At 37.8% G+C, this 24,037-nt stretch overlaps 1 protein-coding gene across 2 annotated transcripts in view; it reads right to left on the bottom strand.

The window, feature by feature from the left end:
* The window catches only part of LOC149936087 (cell adhesion molecule Dscam1-like), a 90,706-nt gene that overhangs the window by 47,497 nt on the left and 19,172 nt on the right, over positions 1 to 24,037 (bottom strand). For both annotated transcript variants that reach the window (XM_090154035.1, XM_090154036.1), the window contains exons 4-5: positions 22,783 to 22,929; positions 4,648 to 4,944 (exon numbers count right to left, since the gene is read on the bottom strand). In XM_090154035.1, the coding sequence (XP_090010161.1) occupies positions 4,648 to 4,944; positions 22,783 to 22,929 (444 nt within the window). The remainder of the gene's footprint in view (positions 1 to 4,647; positions 4,945 to 22,782; positions 22,930 to 24,037) is intronic.

The following is a 24,037-nucleotide window of genomic DNA, read 5'->3' as shown; positions in this document are numbered from 1 at the left end:
GGTGGTTTTCGAATAATAAAGGATTAGAGAGCCTTCCTTCTCCGAAATGAGCCGCGATGAAATGGCACCCTCTCATTTTTAAAGGGCCAACGAATTGTAAAATGCAAAACCGACTTTTCAAACCCCACCAGTTTAACTATTTAGAGATTAAATAAAAATTGGGATGAAATTTGTTGACGCGTATTCTTTCACTGCGGTTTTATGGAGGAAAATTAAACAATTTTCGAAAGCATATTTTTAATGGTTAATCTCATAAAGAGCCGAACGTTAACTTAATTAAAACACAAATCAATAGTTGAAATCAATCATCTTAAGCGTAAATAACGGCTTAAATTTACCACAGAGTTTATTTGGAATCTCAAAGTGGTGGTGGAAATGATAGTTTGGCCATGGGAGGATAGAGACCAAATCTTTTCAATCGTTCAAAATCAGCCATTGGGAATTTTTACGTCATACGCTAAACATCAGTCAACCAGACACTAATAAACGAACCACTAAAGATCTGTTTTTAATAAATTTTCACTATAAATTAAATTAAGTGTATTTGTAATATTAAATATATGAAAATCCCTTTAAGTGGTTTTACAAATATTTTTCAGTTTTAATTTTTAAATTTGAGTGCAGATTACTAGTCTGATTAAGAGGCGTGTAAATAGAAGAAAATAAAGTTTTAAAAGTGATTTGCACTCGATGAAACTAGTCTTAAAAGCGCTAAGAGTTTGAAAGTATATTTATCTTTTTCAAATCTAAAATTTCCCATAACTTATAATGGAAGTACTTGCTTTAAAAATAAATCGATACGCTTCGATTAGTACACCCTCCATAACAACCTTCTTGTCGATTTAAGTAGAAAGGCCCTTTTACATTCTGTATCAAGTTTACAACATTACATCCGAAATCTGTAGACAGCCCTGACCAGGTCGTCGGGTTGATGAAGATGCCTGGAATTTTGAATTTTCCTGGTAGACCAAGAGCAAACCGAGTTCCCCAAAACATACTCTTTAAATGGCTTTAATAAACGCCTTTAGAAGGCGAGTATAATGCTTACGGTGCAGGATTCTCATGAATATTCATTTGGCTTTAATGGCGTTTTAGTGCGCTATCGGGAGGGACCCATCTTCCGCGTCCCCGTCCAAAACCGTGTTACGTCCCTTCGCTTCATCGTCTATTTGTAATGAGAGAGAGAACGAAATTTCGAGGTCTCAAACCCTTATTCTACGGAAAAGAACGAAGCCGAATGCGGGATTGATACGCTCGCCCGTTATCCCTCACCTCCCGCCTTTGGTTTCGTTATTAAATAAAGGGTCGACTGAGTATACACCAACGAGTGAGCCACATAAGAGAAAGATCGGACGCTGTACTCTGAAACTCTCGCCATTTCGTTAAAGAAGATCCCAGCAACCGAGGCCAATTTCCGAGCTAAAAACGCTATCTGTATTCTAATGGCGGCGCATTTGGCTTGTTAATTCGATCCTTCCTATTTTATCGCGCGAGGTCGGAGCGAAGAGAGTCTCGGCTTGCTAAGAGGAAGGTACAAGTTGAGATAAAAAGAGGGCGTAGTATACTTGGCGTATAGAATCCTTTGGCGAGTATCTCGATAGTCACGTTGGGGATTTTTTTCTTTAGTTTTTGCAAGAAAGCGAAAAGAGAGAAAAGTTTCCTAAATCAATTCTGGAAACGTTTCCGGAAACATAAGGAGATTTACCATTTACGGAACACAAATTGGGATAATTGGAACTATTTTGAAAGTTCGAAGGTAAGCTGTTCCAATTTATTTCGATTAAATCTTTCACGACGACTTAACTTCAAACACTTAGGTCGACGAGATTATACTCTACGCCAGTGCACGTTCGAACGGGGTCAATAAGACACGTAAGAAATCAGTACTTAAGCGTGCTTTCTAAACAAAACCCTTTAAAATGAAGTGCAGAAACAGTCTCTTACCAGTTTCGCGGAAAATGTTTCAAAACGTCATGAGAATTGAGAGTAAAGGAATGCGGATGGAAGTATACGCGGCGGCAGATATTGAGCGTCAAAGAGAGACTCTCTGATACGTGGAAGTCACGCGGTGAAGCCAGCGTTTAAAACTATTGGAAGGATATAGCGTCCGAAGAGGGTTTTACGCGTCGAAGGAAGGTGGAGTGCTAGTTTCGAGCGCCGTTGCTGGGGAAGAGCTATATCGACAATTGAATAACAACAATTCAATCTGGTCTTTCAGAATCAATAGAGCAAATCCGAACTTCCTCCCCAATAAAAGGCATTCGAGCAAAAACTAGAAAGCGTGTTTTATTTCCTCCGAGAGTCAACATCATTTCGACGCTGGGCTAAAAACCCAATTTCGACTGAAGAATGTTTTCCACTTTCGGGTTGACGATCGGCCGCTCCGTGCGTCGCGCTGCGCTTCTCTCAATCTAACGATTCTCCGTAAACTCTTCCTCGAAACCTCGAGACGTGAGGAGATGGGCGCGTATATAGCGGCGTTCGCTCTCTCTCTCTCTCTCTCCGTACTCCCTTTCAGCTTCTTCCGTCACCTTGAGAAGGTACCTAAGCGTGAAGAGCCCTCGCCAACTATTGAATTTTGATAGGCCTAGGTCCCGCTTCATCGTCTAGGAATGATATAAAGTTTCCAATGGCCGGGTTTTCCGTTACAACCCTGGGGCGAAATCCGAAATCTCGCGTGTCTGGAAGCCTTCTCTTCGCTCCAATCGGCATCCCCCCATACATCAACGGCTCGATTGCCACAGTCCACGGACGCTCAGGGACTCATTCCAATGTTTAGAGGGCCAAAGATTTCGGATCTATTTGAGGGGGAAAGCCTTCTTCTATAAACCCAAACGATTTTCCCCTATGGCGTCGGGACGTACAGACACCAGGGAAGCCTCAGTTCGGTCGAACACGAATTGAAACGAAGCCCACATTATTTTCAAAACGACCCGTATTGAAATGTTCCGAGCAGAAATATACTTATAAAAATGGCTGTGGTCCAACTGCGATAGGGAGGGCCAGTGGGCTTTACGCGAAGTCGTAAATATAATGGCCCCATTCGGATCAGTGTGCCAGGGTTCGACTTTTACAATAGCCATACTAGGCTTAAGATATCGTGGTAAAATGTAATTCGTTATGATTTTGAGATTCAATCGTATATTATTCGCGAATATCTGGGATTTGTTTTATAGACGTTTTTCGCGCCAAAATTTAAGTGACGCCATTTTGTACGAACTATAACCGACAACACTGATATCATAGTTGGTTTGGGATTTGTGTCCATAAGGATCAATTGTATTTCAATCGAATGAAAATTAACAATCCTCAATAGCTCAAAATTAATTTGGGCTTGGGTGCCCAAAAGTTGGTCATTTGCCCTTTTTAGTGATTTTCAACTTTAAGATTGGAACACCCTTTTTTAAATTTAGACCAACTTAGTTGAAAGTTATATTTTCAATTAGTGCTGATAATTTTTGGAATTACATTTACGGTTGCATTGATAAATTTTATTTTTAAGTGATATTTCTGGCCAATTCGCGGGACATCACAACCCGCGTACGCACTATGGTGATCTTTGAATTTCATAAAAACTCAAGATTTAGATAACAAGCTCTATCTGTCTCCAAATATTTGATCTTCTACCTTGGAAACCTCTACGACGTGTAACCATGGTCTTCATCAGGGTGATGGATACTTCTTTTTAGGGCACCACGCGTTTGTTATAAAGAGTGGTCATGGGTTTTTCTTTGAGTTAAAATTACTCTTTGGTTGTTGATGCTTGGTGGGTTAGTAATGTTAAACGACCGAATGATTGAGATAATGTTTTTCATATACAGGGTGGTTAGGTTTTAGTGTTATATTATTTTTATTATGCTAGTATATTAACATTTTTTAGGTGACACACGCTTCGAAAAAGACGGTTTAATTATAACTTTTGCGTATCTATTTAAAATATCAGCTCGAAACAGCTCTTTATGCGTTGAATTTGCGATTTCTCTCTCCACTGGTTAAGGGAGTTTTCCTCCGAGTTCTTCGAATTCCCCTTTCAAAAAAACTTGTAGACGTTAACGGTAAGTGTATGGAACTGTTGGCTCGTGGGGCATGAAGGACTTGCCACCGCCCAAGTGCGCGGTTTAACTAAGCCACCTGAATTAATGCCATTGATTATTATTACTAAAATTTAAAATGTTATCTAGTTAAAAAAATAAACGAATTAATAGTATTGCGTTTTTTAATACTTCACGCACATTTGGGATTTTCTAAATTAAATAATTATAAAATTATCAAAAAATCGTCTTCCTTTGAAACCTTGAGTGCATATTTAAGTTAACGTTACCAAAATCTAAACCATTTTATTTTAACTTTAACTCCTTCTAAATTGGTTCCAAATGTGAAAAAACGCCATTTTTGCAGTGTTTCGCTTTAGATTGTAGTTTTTTTCTCCAACTACCCGTAAAAAAATTGATTGTCTACTAACAATGGCGACGCCGTCATTTTGTCGTAAAACAGTCTATTCTAAGAAATAAATAATATACCTTGATCGGTGAAATATCCTTACGATATTTTTTTCAAATAATTATCCTTTACAGTCGAGTAAAAATAACTATCTCAGCCGTCATCGCCAAAGGGAAAGTACGCGAAAAGTATCGAGATAATATTTACCTTTAACGGTGAGTTCCGTTTCAATGTCCTCTTTGCCCAAGCTGTTGTTGACACGGCAAAGGTACTTTCCGGCGTCATCGGCAGTCACGCGGCTCAAAATGACGACTCCTTCGTGTCTCTGCATTCGATTGGGGCTAACATCCAGGGCCTGCAATTGTCCGTTCCTATTTCGGTACCAGTAATAGGTGGGGGGCGGGTAACCCTGAGCCGCGCACACCAACTCCGCAGATTCGCTTTCGTGAGCCTGCACGTTCCCTTTCCTCAGCGTCACCCGGGGCGGTATACTGCTGGTGGGATCTAAAATTAAAAATTAAAAAGGAAAAATTTAATTAAAATTTCTTTTCGCGGCCATTCCGGATTATATTTTTTTATTATAATAATACCGCTATAAAAGTTCTCCTCGAAATCAAAGCCAGAAGCGCGCCTCCCCGAAGATTACTTTTATTTTCCTTTCACTATGTAAATTCCTTTAAAAATTAATTCACCATAATATTTTCTCTAAGAAAGGGGACCCGTTTCTTTAAGGCGACTGTAGGAGAAAAGCATCCTTGATATATATTCTTTTAAACGTACTAAAACTGCCTTATTTTTCGGGTCTCCGCAGTCCTAAGCTTGGCATATAAAAAAGGCAAGATGCTATATAAAACCAAATTGAAAGAAGTAACGGTGTATTTTTTAGATAAGCCGTTAGTTGTCCTATATCTTTTGATATTAAAATTACTGTAATATATTTTCCTGAATAGAATTCATTTCGCGAGAATCTCGAGAAAGAGGTAAAGAAAAACCGCGGCCTTACAATGGATGCAACAGTTATTTTTTGCCCGTTTGGAACGTTCGGTTCTTTTCTCTTTCTTTGATTCAGCCGCCGACTTTTCTAAAGGTTTCTCGTTAGTGAGTCGGAACGCGCCGGCCGAAATTGAATACTCAAAGGATGGGTTCGCCTCAAAGTTTGGCCCCAAAAAGTGGAATGAAGTCTTTTGGCCTTTGCTTACACAAAGGAACTCCGTTATATATAGTTTACGAATAGAGGCATTATTCTCCGTTAGATAGCGGGGGTAATGGCAACTTTTTATAACTCTATGCAAAAAAAATAGAAATATCCAACTTTAATAGCGCGTATCTGGTGCCTTATAAATGTATGGATACGAGACGCGGCCTCTCCCGTATTCCCGCTTCGAATCTCCGGCCGCAACGGCTATAGATTTGCTAAGAAAATATCGGTTCCGTATCAGAAGTCGGAACACGCCGAAATTCATTCCGAGCGAAGGCAATGTATTGGTTTTTCTTTCTTCTCTGAGCCGCCACGCTAAGCGAGGAGGAGCGGAAACCTTTCTTCGGAATGAAGCTTCCAACCAAACCTTCACAATGGAATGGCGGATATATACCACGGTAAAAGCTCTAAAAGTTCAAACTTTGCCCAAAATAGCAGTTGAGGATCGAGGTTGGTTGCAGTTTGACTATCTGACCTATTTGATGGAATACGTTTCGTATAGTTTAAATAAATGGTTTCGCTTTCAAAGGGGCTATTGCGCGCTTAAAGGCCTTTAAAATGCTATAAATATATCAAGGGAGATTAAACCCGGCTAAATTAAATCGTTATAGAAGAGTTTTAGAACGGTTATTAAACTACTGATGATTATCTACCGCTTATTACATCACTAAGTTCTTTATTCCTCTTCTTCAACTTGACTTAACTTAGCGTTTGACTTAGAGCAATCGTGGTCCAAAATTGAACCACGTCTGATTTAAATCTCGTGTTTAACTGTTTGGTTAGAAATTTTTAAGTTTATTGACCAACTTATTGAAAAACAACTAAAATAATAAACCGGCGTTAATAAGTAATAACAGTGATATATCTAAACATTTCCCGTATATTGATAAATTAAGGAAAAACACACTTAATACGAGTATATATATAAATAAAAGAACAACAAGAACAGTTATACAATTTAGGGGTGCTGTACTTCACGAAATGAGATCGGGTAAAATGAAATATCACATCATTTTCAGTTGAGTTTCTTCCCAACTTGAAGCCTACAGCCCGAGTTCATTGGGATCACAACAGACGCGCAACACCGAGAAACCCAGAGAGTGTGGGGCCGATTTGTCTTCCTTATTATACTGACTATACGAATGGCGTTAGCAAGCTCGTACTCTCTTCGCGCATCCTCCAACGACTTTCTCAGGGAGAGCGTCTACTTTATTCGACTACTGAGAGATCCTTCATATCTCTTCGTATAAGCCAAGGCGAAAAAGGGCAAGAGGGCCCCGAAGGGAACTCGCCGCAAAGAGCCCGTATACGCTAATGATTTTGGACATTCTGGCATTCATGAGGCATGAAGAAAGAGATCCTCCTCGCCACCTCTTTAAGAAGTCCTCGTCTTACTCCTTTCTTTTATAAGAAGAGAGAGCGGGCACCATCTAAGCCGCGGCGTCTTTGTGCGGAAGAGAGGCCCGAATCCGTTGGATCTGCATCTCTAAAACGTTAAGCTCCAGTATCAATCTCTACTTGTAAAGGAGAAAAGAAAGACGTCTATGAGCGAAGGAACACCGAAGCGTTGAATATAAAAGAGAGACTGTAAGAAGTAAGGAAATATGAGAGGGATAGCCGAGCGAGAATCAAATATATCATTGTCCGAAAGAGGACCGGGAAAGCGTCCAAATACCATCGTGGATATATTTTTATTTTTTTTCAGCGACGCGTCTTTATCCGAGTTAAAGTCTCAGAGTCCTTTTTTTTTTATAGAAATTTGAATATCTCTGGATTTAATATATTATGACGCCAAAAAATGAATGTCGATATTTAAGTCTAAAATCTTTGATAGATGACAATAAATACCATCGACTTATTCTCGAGGTCTAAATAAAAGTGATGATTCGGATTCCTGGAGTGGGTAAATTAATAAATTCAGAAATATACAATATAACTCGTACCAAATAAATATTAATCTTCATATACAGGGTCTTTTTTTTTTGCTCGGAAAAGTGTTTGTTTTCAAAAACTATTTATAGTACCGATTTCAAATTTGGAAGGTCAATTCTCTATACCGGGGGACATCAGTTTGATAAATTTGAGCGTTTTCGGTAATGTTTTTCACCAATTTTGAAAAATTATTTTTCGACCACTAGGTGCGAGATAAAAAATTTCTATTATAAAATTGTAGGCCGTCATCGAAAACCCTTAAAAATTGTTCACTCGACGAAAAACAATTTATTTATCAGTGAAAATTCGAGCTTGAAAAATTTACAAGTTGGTGAAGCCAAATTACGATTGTTTGAAACGATAATTGAAACCGAATTACCTAATCCAGTTGAAACTTTGGTTAAAAAAACGACCGGATTTAAAAAACACGAGGCTATAGGTCAATCCTAAACATGCATTGGGTATTTAAAGGAAAACTTTGGGAGATTATTATCAGTGTTTGATAATATTTCGAACAATGCCTCGTTATTCAGTAGCTGAGCGTACCGAGATAGTTGCCATTTACTATGGAGAAGCAGCGCAAAACCTTAGAAGAGTGACTGAAATCTTCGCAGAAAGACATCCAAATGGAGCACCATCTGTAAATACAGTAAGACGAGCAATTCACGATTTCAATCAATTTGGTCACTTGCAACCTAGGTTTCGCGGATTGGGTCAACCGGATTTAGACTTCGAGAACCATGTACTCGCGTACTTTGTGGCATATCCTCGTCACAGTTGCGCTAACGCCGCTGCTGATTTGGGTTGTTCTGCAAATCGTGTGTGGAAAATTCTTCGTAAGAATCGCTATCACCCATACAGAGCTACGCTCCACCAAGGACTAATTGACGGAGACCATCAAAGACGTTATGAATTTAGCAACTGGTTACTAAATGCTGTCCAAGAAGATAGACAATTTTTGCGCCATGTTTTGTTCTCCGACGAAGCGTCATTTTCTAGAGATGGGCCCTTTAATCATCAAAACAGCCATCTTTGGTCTGACATCAACCCACATTGGGGTTTTGAATATCATCACCAGGTTCAATTTGAACGGGTCAATGTTTGGGTTGGACTTGTTGGAAACCGTTTGATTGGTCCCTTTTTCCTGCCGACGAACCTCAACGGCCAAAGGTATTTACATTTTCTACAGAACGAACTGAGTGACGCAATCGACGACCTTCCATTGGCTGAAAGACGTCAGTTGTGGTTTCAGCAAGATGGCGCCCCTCCGCATTTTTCCCGGCAAGTAACTGAGCACCTCAACAACGAGTTTCCTGAAAGGTGGATAGGGATAAATGGTCCAGTGCATTGGCCAGCAAGGTCACCTGACCTAACACCGCTGGATTATTTTCTCTGGGGATTCGTTAAAGCAAAGGTATACGCCACGCCCATTGAAACTAGGGAGGAACTCATTAGACGAATAATCAGTGCTTGCCGAGACGTCACACCAGAAATGGTAGAGAAAGCGTTTGAGAACTTAATTGTCCGCGAACAAACCTGTGTTGCAGCCAATGGTGTGAATAAAATATCTGCATTTAAAAACCAAACGTGTACATTTTTTCAAGTGTGAAAACTCTACTACGTTTGTATTAGACTTGTTCCCTTTTCAATTATCGTTTCAAACAATCGTAATTTGGCTTCACCAACTTGTAAATTTTTCAAGCTCGAATTTTCACTGATAAATAAGTTGTTTTTCGTCAAGTGAACAATTTTTAAGGGTTTTCGATGACGGCCTACAACTTTATAATATAAATTTTTTATCTCGCACCTAGTGGTCGAAAAATAATTTTTAAAAATTGGTGAAAAACATTACCGAAAACGCTCAAATTTCTCAAACTGATGTCCCCCGGTATAGAGAATTGACCTTCCAAATTTGAAATCGGTACTATAAATAGTTTTTGAAAAAAAAAACACTTTTCCGAGCAAAAAAAAGACCCTGTATACTGCTAAGGTTATTCACAGGCTCTTGGTGATTTTTCAAATCACGTTTCGGAAGAAAAAAATAGTGCGAGGCGAAATACATAGTGATTTTCTTAAGGTATTTCAGATGGGTAAATATTCGAACAGAGTAATTTTTGTAAAATAACATATTCGGGAGTAGTGATACAGGTTGTTTGTGTACACATGCTCGATTTGGCCGAAATTCGCTCTCATTTGGTACAAAGGTACCTTCGTGGAAGAAAGATTCCGAACACTTATTTTATTATATTTTCGTTCCTATCGGTGCTACATTAAAGTGCAATACCTCTTTGTAAAGGTCTGTTTACAATTTATTCTATTTTCGTCGAAGGTTAAAAAAATAATTAGCAATTAAAATTAATTTGACACTAAGAAAATTGCATCCGATTTATTCACAATTGAGAACATTAAATCCATCGTAGCGTTCTGAAAAGTAACCCTAAATAATTATTAGTATACACCTATTAACAAAGCTATCTGCCCTTAGATGAGGCTAGTAAAATTAACCATAGTTCTTGCTTTGTACGTCACGATCCCAGTTTAAGGAAATTATTTTTATCTTTTTGTTTCAGTTCTAAATACACCAAAGGCTGTGTTTCATTTTTTTATTTGTTTTTATTAAAATTTTAATAAAGATTGCAGAGGTAGCCCCAATTTATTTATTTATAAAAATCTGAGATAAATAAAACCCGTTTTAATTATTCTCAGAATATCAGTCCGTTGGGTGTTCTTTTTCGTTAAAATAAATAGCAAATTGTTTGCCAAGTTCACTGCAAAACATTTATTAGTTAAATAAAATAGGTCAAAGAGTCCCATATTTCCCTAGCTCATCTAAAAAATATTAGCTGTATAACATTTCGTTAGTGCCAACTAAAACCGTAAATTTAAAAGCAAATTTTCAGAAAGAAGTCATTAACTTTCGAACGGCTCTACCGATTTCCAACATTATTTCGGATTGTTTTTAGTGCACTTAATTGAGAAAAACTCTGATACAAATTTCTTCTTGCCAATTTTGAAGGGTCATTGAAAATGCATTGTTTTGCTAAATATTTCTAACCTACGACCGGAATAGAATAAAACGTAACTAGATCTTTACAAAGAAGAATTGCGCTTTAATCTAGCACCGAAAGCAACGAAAATATAATCACAAAAAGTCGGAAACATTCTCTCAATGGCCACGATGGATACATCTTTCGTTAGAAATATAATATAATCCCTTTACATTTATGTAGCGGTACTTACAGGGCGCAGTTAAGAGTTATATCTGTTAGAAGAAAATATAGTTTAGAAAAATGTTTCTACAATGAAATATTAATGTTTTTCACATTAAAAGAGTCCGTCTTCTGGTGGCTAATAAAAGCGTCCGTTGCAATCGGAAACGCTATTCATCAGGGAGACAAATTAGGGGAGATCATTCGCTAGGAAGGCATGCCATGGAACTAAAGTTCCTTACCGAATTTAGACACGAGCGGAGCGAGAAAAACAAAAGCAGCAGATAAATAAAAATATGAGTTGCGATGGATAAAGGCGACTAAGAAAGCTATAGTCGACCGGTTAAATGCCTTATCGCATCCACCACGCCTTCCGTATAGAGCCACTTCTAAACGCGGTGAAGTCTAGCGGATAGTTGAAACGGATCCGTTACGGAGTAGGGTGGAACGCCTAGCGGTGAAAGCACGCGCGGCAAGCCCTATACGTCTTTCTGGGTATAAGCTTCATTTCCTGATGTTCTCAATCTCCTAAAATCTCAGTCCTTCATTTTTTGGGTCTTCGCGCTGCAGACTGCTTTGATGGGAGGAACGCCGCTAAAACTTTTAAGCAGGAAGCGAGGCGAAATATCTCCGTCTTGCAAACGGCCGAGAGCGTTGTCCCGTATTCTTTTCGTGTTATGGAAGTTATTTATATATCTACGAGTCTTTATAGACACGTCAGTGTTTGTACCTTCGTAAAAGGAGGGTATATATAATACATTCGATCTAAGTATGGCGGGAGGGAGCGAGCTTAGCCGCCGAGAAAGATGGTCAGAAGAGAGACGCTTGAGTAGTCGAAAATCCTTTAATCCGCTGAGGATTTGTCGGCCGTTCATCCAGGCCGAACACACCTTTCCACTCTCTGGGATTTACGGGCGACGAGATACGGGCAACAATTCTCGGAACTAAAAGAGAGGGCGCCCGAATAGAGGCACTCTTCCACGAAGTTACGACCCAAAGGGGAATCCTATGTCACGGATAAAAGATAGTATAACCCACTCTTTGGTCTCCATCACGTACTTTGCTAAAGATTAAGTTGGCGGGGTCGCGTTATTCATACGTATTAAGAATAATTAAATTCACGGAAGCGGAAGGAAGATCAGACTAATTCTCGACTATCACCACCCTTTCCTAATCCCGAAATTTTTCTTCGCTCCGAAACTTTGCTGATAAAATTAAATTCCTCGAGTGTTTTAAATTTATAAATCTTTCACAAGTTATTAGCCGATTTATTTAATTTTATTTTGCGAGTTAAGATCAAACACGATTACAAAGCGTGCGGAGCAAAGGCTGTCCCTGGTTGCGCGCTTCACCCTGAGCGCCGTTGTCCACTGTAAAGTCAGCTTTTATTTTGTCTTCTTTTCGGAGTTGAAACTACTATTACATTTTCATGGCCATTAATAACCCATTCGTAATAAATTATTTCTATCCGCCTATTTTACGTCAGGAATAATCCCCGACGTCTTAACACGCATTAAATTATTATAACATTAAAATTTTACGTTTTAAGAAATAACCCGAAAGCAACGAATGAAAATAAATTTGATTAATGGGTTAAAAAAAGCTGGGTGGTTTTAAATTAAAAAAAGAAACAACATCTCAAAATTTGAAACTTTTTTATCCTATAGAAATAGCGTTAAAGAAAAAAGTCAAGAGCGTAAAAGGAAACCTCGGAGGAACCAGAAGACGAAGAAGGGAAGCAAAGCGCGCCGTAGGAGAGATCTAGCTTGTATTCTACGACTTCGACGTGTAGCTCAGGCTTATCTCCTCTGGCCAGTCCCTCTGGAGAAAATCGCTAAAATATCCTGTTGACACAGACCCTGCAATGAAACCTTACTCCAAGCTTCTCCCGTAGCGAGTGCCATAGGCGCTCTAGCGGTCCGAAAGGGCTAGAAGAAGAAGATGGAAAGACAGAGCCAGTTCGCGCTTCCTCGGCTCGTACGTTGCGGAGGGAGGCGAGACCGAAACAAGAATGGGGGGATTAGAGAATCGCATTCTTCACTCTCGGAAATCTCTCGCTATCGTCTGTCAGACTGAGCCGGCCTGGATTACGCGGCCACCCGGCGGCAGGGAAGAGCCTGGCTCCGGAATCGGCAGAATAGGGAATTAAGATTCCAGATAAATAACGAGAGGGAGGGCGAAACTCGGCTAAGAGCTCCAAGCTATAGATCACAGGGAATGAGATCAGGAGGCCAACTATAGCCGCGTAAGGCCATACTTTACTAAGAGTTCGCAGTCGGGGTCTCGAAATTGAATAATGAAGAAAACCCAGGTTGTTTACGAAAGATTAAATTCCGACAAAACTCCGAAAATTTCATTTTTCTTTTGCCTCAAAGGCTTCGTTTCAGCAGCTCCCGGAAATCTTAAAAACTCGTTAATGTAAAGAACGAGAATTGAAGAATGATAAGCGATCGAGGCCCCATGCCACAGGGTCGAAACTTTGAATTCGCATTCGCTTCTAATCGATTGCCAGAGCTATCTCTGTTCGTACAAATGTCAGCCTCGTTTTTAAAATCCCATTTTCAAACATATCGTAATGGAAAATAAAACATTGGTAATACAAGTTGAAAAGTCTAAGAGCTCGTGGTTCGCCTTCTAAATTTTACTGAAGAGATAAATTGCTAATGTATAGTTTTACTATTTATCAAACCTTATTTAGCATTATCTATATTACATTTTAATCACAATGTTGGGATTATATCCGATTTAGAAAGCGTGTGGACCTCAAATTGCGAGTTTCGATTTGAACCTTATAAATCCTACTTTCGAAGCTCTCTTTGAATTACAAATAGTTTGGAAATTTGCATTTTGTGATAAATTTTAACGAGTGACATTCCCGAGACACTTATTCCGATTCAAACTGTTCGGTTTATTAAAAATGATCCGGTCATGAAAAATAGAACTCTTTCCCTTTCGGATAATTCTTTACTTCAATGGTTATAAAATAAAATAGATTGGCATCCAATCTGGAAAACCTTTTAAGTGGATTATTATCGAGCTACATTTCCCGAAACTAAATTTGGAAAGAGAGCTCGCGAAAAGGGGGAAGAATAATATAGATCGAAATAAGCGATCCGCTATTCCGATTCGGGAAAACGTGGGCGGTTGTAAAAGACGGGGAGAGAAACTAGCACTTCCGTCCGAACAATATTTCACGATCCCAGCAGAAAAGTAATAAAGGAATAAATCAAGGTGAAATTAGCGATCTAGCTCGAACACGCCCAGGCGTAAGCCTGACAACGGCTTTGAGCGGGGTGATCGGGCAAGGGCTAAAAAGAGATCGCGAACTGGACTGGCGCTGAATGATTCGCCGCTCCCTAATTAGAATTTACATCGGGCTGAGGGCTGCCTCTTGTTTGAGTGGAATTCGACTAAAACGCTGAATAGTAAAAGGGTTCGCGTAATTGGCGTTGGCGAGCCTGTCCGACCGAACGTGCAAAGGGCCCCTCAAACCCAGCCTCGCCTTAAGACTCCTTAAGTCCCCCCTCTTACGAGTATCGAACCGCGGTTGGTCCCGGTGATTGATTACGCGAAGGCCCTGCCGTGTCCGTACCCTTCCGCCGTGGTGATGCCGGTGGTATAAAATAGCAGCCGGGCTTGGCAAGGGGACCGAAGTGAACGTTTCTTCGAATACGTTTGGCTAACAAAAGACGAGAGATAACTATAGGGAGAGAGATGCGAATGTGGGGCGCCTTAGATTGACTGCTGAAGACGCGAGAGTGGTAACATTATCGATTTGCGCCAATTACCACCAATTTTAATGGAGAGAACAGGGTCGAATTTACAAGTCGGAGGGTTGTACGAAATGTGCCAGTCGTCGTAATCTCCTTCCGCGTCCCATTGGGACTCGTCGAATTCCAAAGTTCCGAAATAAATTCGTAATTTAGATAGCGTGAGCTTCAAACGGAGAAAATCAATAGGGTATAATGTAGTCATCAACCCGAATTTCCAAAGGGAAACGCTGATCGACGTTTATTGCTTTTATTACTGAAAAATCGCGAAAATCGTAGAGATACGATGATAAGGGCTACAAACCGCCTATATGCCAATTATAAAAATACGTATACTTCAACGAGAAGTTCGATAATTATCGCGGTAATTTTGAATTATATCGTAGGTCATTTTCTAGTCTTTAGAAGGGGAAACGTGGAAAGATCGAAATCGATGCCCACTTCCATTTAAATTATTTCGAGTACGAACGCCCCGGGTTCCCGAGTCTAATAATACAAGGCCATTCAATCTCGGAGCTCTATTAGGCCAGAACTGCAGTCGGCGAGTCGTTTATTTCCCGGCTACTTTCGATTATAAATCGCCGACTATATACGTATACGGAATAGACGCGAGAACCCCGGGCGTGAGAAGAGTTTCGGCGGCGGTGGCGGCCTGAGATTTGCTCCTCGAGTCATTTCGATATCATGCATGACCTGAGAGAAATTGCGTGAAGAATTTCCATCCGAGTGAGATCGCGAATGTGAGGGCAAAAGTGAGCCTGGGAAAGTGGATGGAGTATATATATAAACCGAGTAGTCCTAAGAATTCTTCGTTCCTTAAATTCTCCCATTTAGCGCGTAAAAACGTTGTTGCTAGCTCAAGGACTAAGAATAAAAAAATAGTAACTTATTTTCCGTATCGATCCAATCCGCCTTCTTTAAGCAGCTATACCTACAGCTTAAAAAAATACAAAAAGAATCGCCCTTGTTAGCGGGGATTTATTTCGGTGGAAATGGGATTTCGATTACAATTTTATTTTTTTCACTAGTGTACTATTAAAATAAAAATGTTCCTCTAATTACTAGCGTATTTAAAACAACCTGTATTGGTTTAATTAACAGTGTTATATTTACCCTGACAATTGATTAAAGAAAATAAGATTCAAATTCCATTTATCAAGAAAAAAGAAAAGTTTATTCGGAGGAGATTATTTAAAGGTGATTCCACAACAGTGCTCCAAAAAGGGCTTATAAACCAAATTTAAAAAACAAAGGTTAATGTCAAAAAGGAAATCTATTAACTATTTCCGAAGCTCAGTAAAAACCCATTAATATCTAGCGACTCACTATATACAGGGCGTTTCAGAAGTCAGTGCAATAAATTTGAGGTGTTATAGGGGTTGAGTAAAGATGTTTGACTGTCTTTGTCGCGATCCTCTGCGACGATTAGGAAAAGCGCTAGAGAGCGTTAAAGTTTGGCCTAAAAACGCCTAAATGTAAACTTTCCAAGAACATAAGAACCCAGATAGAAAACCGGTTTTAAAGGGGTAGTAGTAAAATTTCCTACTACCCCTTTAAAACCGGTTTTCTATCTGGGTTCTCACTTCTGAAACACCCTGTATAACAAGGTTATATAGAACTTCCACGAAAATAAAATGTTAGTTTTTGGGGCAGTTATAACAGAAGTAATTAGTGTTTCCAGTCAATTTATCTCTCTAGTAGCGAACCCTGGCTGACTCAATCTCTCGACATTCTACCAATTTTCGGTAATGAAAGCATTATTTTTTTCGATAGAGGGCAAAAGGTTCACCTCGATTATATGGCCTTTCGGCTATAGCTTTTCCACCATTTCTGTATCTCCTTTTTACCGCAAACAATTGAGCGAAGAATAGGGAGGCAAAGAAAAACGTCCAGAAAGACGATACGATGAAAGAGTTTCTTTATTTTCGAGGGTAGAGCGTCTTCGCTATACCTCGTACCGGTTTCCATACCGTACATATAGCGCGTATTTGTACAAAGCACTATTGCATTAGCGCGGTTCTTGCTTAACATTTTTTTTTATCTAAGCGGGTATCCGCGGGCCAACGTACGGGATATTCTAGAGAAGGACAAACAGTTGGGCCCAATATGAAGAACGAAAACAGTGTGGACGAAAGCTGATACGGGCGGGACGGTGAGCCGAGATATCACCCAATTGAAGCCTTGCCGGGCAAACATCGGAGGAACGGCGCGCTATACCGTCTTAGACAAATAAGGAATCGATTGGTCACCTTCGACCCTGGCGTAATGAAACCGGGTCTCTTCTTCCTTCCACCCTGTACCGCGTGTATCCCCTCGGTACCAAATCGGAGCAAACAGAAAGCGAGTCAGCGAGGGAAAACCGAGTTCGGTTAGCTAGATATCTCGGCTTTATCGGATACGACCCGACTAATAAAAGAATAGATTTGAAGAAGACGCCCCGGCAACTATACCCCGGTGGAACGAAGTCAACAATCAACAGCCAGTTCGGCTAACGGCGATATATATTATCCGCCTCACGCTTAACTACACGTTGTTGGTGCCAACCATAAGGCGGGTAATAGTTTCGTAGCAGCTGTATTAAACGGGAACCCAAACACGAGGTATCCAGCGAGTGTTGGCTTGTCCAAATTTGATCTACGTTCTGGTTAGTTTACGAGGACCCCCAGAGCCATAAGTCACGGATGATTCTGGAGCCAAGATAAATAGGGCGTATAGACCGAGAGAGAGGAGAGGTCAGAGGAAATTCGAAGCGACCACGGAAGGCCTTTTAGAACAGAATAAGAGCGCGATACGCCTTGAAGGGATTCCCGGGGCTATACAGACGTATACCAGGACGTAATACCGTCGCTTCATGTCGCTTGTAAATAAATATACCCCGCAGAAAAGGCATTACGACAGACCCATTCGAAATTGATATCGTCCTGTTCGCGTTGCGTTATTCGGCGGAAAAAATTGTCATTTTCGCTTAACCGTCGACCGAGAGAAGCCAGAGACGTACGTTCACTGTACGAAGAAGAAGAAGATGAAGAGAGAAACGCTTGCCAAGAAATTCCGAAAATGATGAGAAATAAAACGGTAAAAAAGTATTCCGAGGGGACACGGCGTCGTTGGGCGGAGGCACGCGCTCCACTTGAGGTATAGGAGATGAAGGATACATTTCTCCATCATCTGTCACAAGCATCGCTCGATGAGTCGTAATATCGTGACATCTTTTTGCTCCCTTCAACTACGCTGCCCTTTCAACTATCTAACAACGGCAGCCGTTCTCTGGAGTCCAAAGACCCAAAAAAATGCCAAGGCGAAAGTTTTCCCTTCTTCTTATTATTCTTCTTCTCCCCTCTTTAACAGTACTTGTTCCCGCGCGTCTCAATTTATCACGCCGTATTTTCAACCCATTTTTCAGCCGGAAATAGACTTGTTGATTGCTATTTCTTATTTTCACCTCGCTATGAAGTTAATGTTTCGGTGGCATAAAATACCTTTCAAATCCATATTCATTTTGGTTTTTTCAACAGTAAGCTACCAACCCTTTCTAGCGCAGTACCATCGATCCTCAAATGCTTTAGAATAGCCATACAACTCGAGCCAAAATATTGACTTTATTTTAAATAACGCAAAACGAAAATACAGGATTATAGAGTCGATTGGCAATATATCTGATTCCTCTATTATGGAAATATATAATTCTAGAACGTATTACTAAGTTTAAATCGAATTTTATCAGACCACAACAAATTTGAAAAACTTAAGTCTGATTCTGTAATTGTATAATCTTTAATTTATTTTGCAATGAAACTCCCAATTGTTAACGCTATATGCTATATATTTAATTATACAACGGTAACGATAATAATTAGCCTTACAGCGAAAGAAACTGTTGTGTTTTGTGATATGAGGCACGATCGGAACAATCCCTAGACAGCAATACCGTGATATAAAAACTTAATTTTTTATATAAGAGAACTGAAGTTTCTTTATCTTCCTTAATTGCGAAAAATAAAGATTACTATTATATATGGCATTCAATACCGCCCATTTGATGGGGAAAATACTGCAATCGGTTTAATCGATTTACGTTGTATCCATTATAGCTATGAAGAGCAAAAGACACACGATTGATAGTTTAAAGAGACACATGGTGAGGGAAAAAGCATGACGAATAGGCTTAACGATGAAATAAAATGTGGGTCAATCCATACGATTTCGATTTTTCTTTCAATTTTATACGCTAAGAAATTACTTATTCCTCCATTTTATGGTATTTTTAGATATTGGCACCTCATTTCACCTAACGTTTCCTCAATGTTTCCTCTTTATTTGTTTTTAAACCAAATTTGGCATACTTACGAATTTCGCAAATAAATTAATAGTATTCGATAGAAATTTAACCGTTGTCAGTTTATGTAATGCCTTATTTTAACTTATTACATTTTGGAGTTGCAAATACAGGCTCTACACTGCAAAAATTGAATGTATTAAAAATTGTTCAAATAAAATAAGTAAGCCAGTATTGGTTTGAGAATGGGTCAATACAACTTTGTAACATAAAATCATAAAACATTTATGTTCTGATATTGAACCTTAAATCTAATGTTCCTAGAACAGAATATAAAACCATACTGTTGTAATTTTAGATAGAAAAACCTAAATGATCTCATATTAGTACCGAAACTTATAATATATTAATTTTACACTCATGTCCGGATGTTAGACTAAAATTTCAAAATTTCCTGAATTAAATATCATGACATTTAATTGGTGAGCCTAAATCCATACGTTACGATCTAAGATTATTAAAGCTTTATGTCCTTAATTGATTTTGATCTTTAAACTTTTAACTGTTCCTATAAAAGTGAAAAATTGTGGATGTAAACTAACGTGTCCATTTTGTTTTAACGTAGCTTAAATGTCTGACTTTCTTATTGGCTTCTACATCACTTTAAATTGTTCATTATTATATATTATCATAACATAATAATAATAAGTATATCAATTAGGAAAAATTATCACCGCACTGTTTTCAAATCTATTGTGCAATCTAGGATTAATTCTTAGCACAGATCCCACTAGCGTCTAAGGCAAAATATTCTACTACCAAGGACGATAACACGCTACTTACAAGGAGACGACCCGAGGTGTTACACACCGATTTTGTTCAAACTCGGGGGATTGGTAGACCTTCATGTGACTTGAAAAATCCTAAAGGGATTTTATTCAATGGGCAACGGTTTTGCCATGGCAACGAAAAATGTTTTTGACAACATAAAATGGAAATTATAATTATATAATTATAATTAAACCATTAAAAAATGCCGATAATGTTTAATTTTAACTATTAATATAATCTATAATTTGAATTATATCCTATTAACTCTTTTACGCGCTCTCCAAATCAGCCGTCATTGTCTTACAGACCCCCAAAAACTGTTTTAGGGGAAACAAACATTTTAACGGTGGAGCTCAAGTCCTGTATGAAAATGGCGGCGCCCAGTAAAGACACGATCAAAGAGTGAATTAAATAACTTTAACTGTTTCCTTTTAATTAATTTTATTTTTAACTATTTTAGATTATACTATTTTTTTAATGAAAATATTTTCTTTCGTTAAATTATTTATTAATTAAAATTAAATTAAATTTATTAATAATATAAATTAATAATTATTTTATTATTAATTTTAATTTATTAACTACGTGTATTTTATTTTAATATAAAACAACTATTTTACTAATAATTTTAATTTAAAATAAATTACTATTTTACTAATCATTTTAATTTAATTTAAAATAGATTACTATTTTACTAATCATTTCAATTTAATTTAAAATAGATTACTATTTTACTAATCATTTTAATTTTAATTTAATTATTTATATTATTTTCCATTATTTAAAATCAGTTTATCTAAAATTTTAAAAATTAATAATTATTTTAAATGAAATAAATTATTATACTACGTAATTATTACACTAAAATTTTCCTGTTGTTTTTTAGGTATTACCGTATACATGAAGAAACCAATATTGACGACAAAATATACTAACTGAACAAAATTTATTTCGCTATAGTTAACATTTATTTTAAAAACCAAACATTATTATACCTTATGATTAAAAAATACCGTTTCGTTCAATAAATAAATATAAATAATTTTTAATGAATTTAATTTATTTTTTATTTATTATTTAAGTAAATAATATTTTTGAATTTTTAGAACCAAAACAACTACGGATATAGATTAAAAATTAATGCGGTTTTTGATCGAAATTACTGATTTTTTTAAATTTTTCATACTTTTTTTTTAACAAAATTTTAATATTTTGAAAATAATTAAAAAAAAGCAATTTTTCTGTATAAATAAATTTCCATCAATTCCTATCAATTTTGATCGTTTTGGATCGAAACTATTGATTTTGATAATCTTTTTAGTGTTAATAACATTTTTAAATTTAAAAAAAGTATTTAAAAGATTTTGAGGTAGTGGGTCGAATTTAGCTTATTTTTATATAATTTTTACAAAACTTTTAAAAATGGGCTAATTTAGATCTATTATTTTCCCATTTTGGTCAAGTTTGATCACATTGACCAAAATAAATACTTTGTTTTCACAAAATCGCAATTTATCTATACATTAATCCAATTTTATACAACTTATAAATTTCCGTCAATTTCTTTGAATTTTGATCGAAACTACTGTTTTTGATCAATATTTTTTTAAATTTATATATTTTTTTCAATTTTGAAAAGAAAAATTATTTCAATCAATTTTGAAATATTTTTTTCAATGTTTTTATTTTTTTATTTTTTTTCTCATATTTTTTAAAATTTTAGCCATATCGGTTCATTTTCACCCATTTGGTTCAAATTGATCAAAATATGATCAATTTTGATTTTTTTGGTATTTTAAACTTTTCCTAGGGGCGACCCTTGGAATCGGTCAAAATCCCATGTTATTTTCAATGGCAAAATTTCCATTTTATGTTGTCAGTAACCTTTTTCGTTGCCATGGCAAAACCGTTGCCCATTGAATAAAATCACTTTAGGATTTTTCAAGTTACATGAAGGTCTAGCAACCTCCCGAGTTTGAACAAAATTGATGTGTAACACCTCGGGTCGTCTCCTTGTTTGTTCGAATGCAAGTCCAAGTCGTAGTTTGTCGAAAAAAGGTTCGGTCAGAAAATTAGCATTAAAATCATAGAAAGTGTCATACTTTATGTTATTATTTTACTTATGATATTATTGAAACCCAATACCAAATTTCAGTTTCTCAACTGTCTAATTAAAAATAACTACCCTGAATGGTGATATTCTTAAATACCCAGCTAAATTTTATGCGAATTTTCTATACCAAAAAATTATGTTACCTGAGACTTAAGGTAATGAAATAAAAGGGTCATCTAGCTTTTGAAAGCAGTAGTAGATAAGGTTATTCCAAAATAGAGCGCACCAAAAACTAATGATAAATTGTGCCACCATCGTGGTTTATTTTTACGTCCCCGAGATGCCAATTTGAGCTTGACCTTTTCCTTTGCCAAAAGAAAATCAAAATTTTTAAGAGCTTATTTCTAAAACATTTTCGTGTGTTAATAACTATCGGTGCTTTACATGACCATCCTGAACCTGGAATAGGACCCCAAAAATTATAATTTGGAAATAAGATGTGGTCACCGCTATGCCAAAATAACAAAAAGAGAGAACATTACTAATCGTTATTTGAAAGGTACTGAATAAAGAATGAACTTCTCATTATTTTACGTCGAAAACTTTATTATCTTAGTTTTTCAGTGATATGAAACTGTATGAACCTTGAAAGAAATCGGTTAATCCATAATGAAATCACTTGTCGAGACCGAAAGGTATGACACACTCATTTAATAATAAGCTAGTACCCAAGGCACCACCTTAGGCCTAAGTTATCAAGCGACTTTTAAAGCCATTAACTCAGGTGGCCGGGTCATAATGCGTAGGAGGGTGGTGGTAAGCACTGCAGGCCACTCAAGCCAACAGCTCCCTACTCTAACTATTAACTTCAATAGGTTTTTATGGAAGGGGAAACCGAAGAGCTAGTGGGAAAACCCCTTAACTAGTGGCGAGAGAACTTGCAAACTCAACGCCGAAGGAGTTGTTCCGAGTTTTCACCCAGTGCCATAAGCTGGGATCGAACCCGGCTCCACTTGCTGCGAGGCGAAAGTGCTAACCACTCAGCCACCCCACTTATAGATAAAGAAACTCACCTGTGACAATGAGTTGACCCGCAGAACTGGTTTTAGTTTCCTCTGTGAGTTGATTTTTAACGTGGCATTGATATCGTCGAAAACTGTCCTGGCGATCGGCGTTTCGAACCAGCAGATCGCCAGTTGAAGTTACGAAATATTTTGAGGCTGAAATGAGACGAGCGAAGATTCAATCAAAGTTCAATTAAGAGCGATTTTTCTCCATCGAATCGGATACTTAATTAGGGGTTACGCGTAGACGACGGCCGGCTTCGAATTCTTCGCCAACCGTTTCGAGGAACGCCATTAAATTGAACTTATAATTCTAATTAATGCTTCGGCATATTCTCGAAATTTACGCTTTCAGCTGAATGGGGGGCCAAGCGGCTCCTATAGCCGAGGATCAATGAGAGAGGGAGTAAGCGCGAGAGTTCCGGCGGGGCACCAATTACACACCCCAATTACGAGCTTATATTCGTAAAACACCGGAGACGGTATTAAAATTCGGTTCTCTCTCTCTCTCTCTCTCTCTCTCTCTCTCTCTCTCTCTCTCTCTCTGTATATTTGCGAAATCTCTGCCTGTACAATTTCGCTCGAAATGGATGAAGCAAAGCCCGTCGAGGTAATTTACGACCCGAGGGGTAATCGAAATATCGATTGAAACTGCGATTCCGTGTTTGTCCGCCTGTTCCTTTCTCGTTTTCTCAAAATGGGAATCGCGAAAGACAGAAAACAAAAAAGAAATAACGTAACAATAAGAAAATGTACCAAAACAGATATAAAATAAATTAAAATTGATGGAAGTAGCTAGGGAAGTAAATAAAAGGATTTGCGTCGAATATATTTTATATTTATATTTATTTTTACTTGAAAGGTGGGCCTCTGGTTGTAATTTAAAATTTAACTTTAAATGATTCGTTTCCTGCCAATATTGAAGACGTGGACTTCTATTATTCAAATATGTTGTTTAAATCCAAAGATTATTGTATATGGTTTTAAGGAACCTCGAAAGTCTAAAGTACTAAATACCGTAGGTCGACAAATTCCGTTAACTCCATAACATTAACGCCATTATTAGTTATTCTTTTTGGGTTCCTGATTCGAACCATTCTTCCGCGTCACAAAGCAACGTATACCTTCCGCAAATAATAATTTATCACATTGGTCCGTGCCCTATTCGAGCCTAACCTCACCTGATAATTCATTCAAAAAGACGCGAAAGGGTAAGAACCGTTCCGTAAGACTGTCAGAAAGTTTAATGGAAAATAGGAGGATA

Source organism: Leiobunum rupestre, chromosome 7, assembly GCF_980474605.1.
Source record: "Leiobunum rupestre chromosome 7, qqLeiRupe1.1.hap1, whole genome shotgun sequence".
Classification (NCBI taxonomy): domain Eukaryota; kingdom Metazoa; phylum Arthropoda; class Arachnida; order Opiliones; family Sclerosomatidae; genus Leiobunum; species Leiobunum rupestre.
The sequence above is the reverse complement of the archived record's forward strand: the minus strand, read 5'-3'. Positions and strand labels throughout refer to the sequence as shown.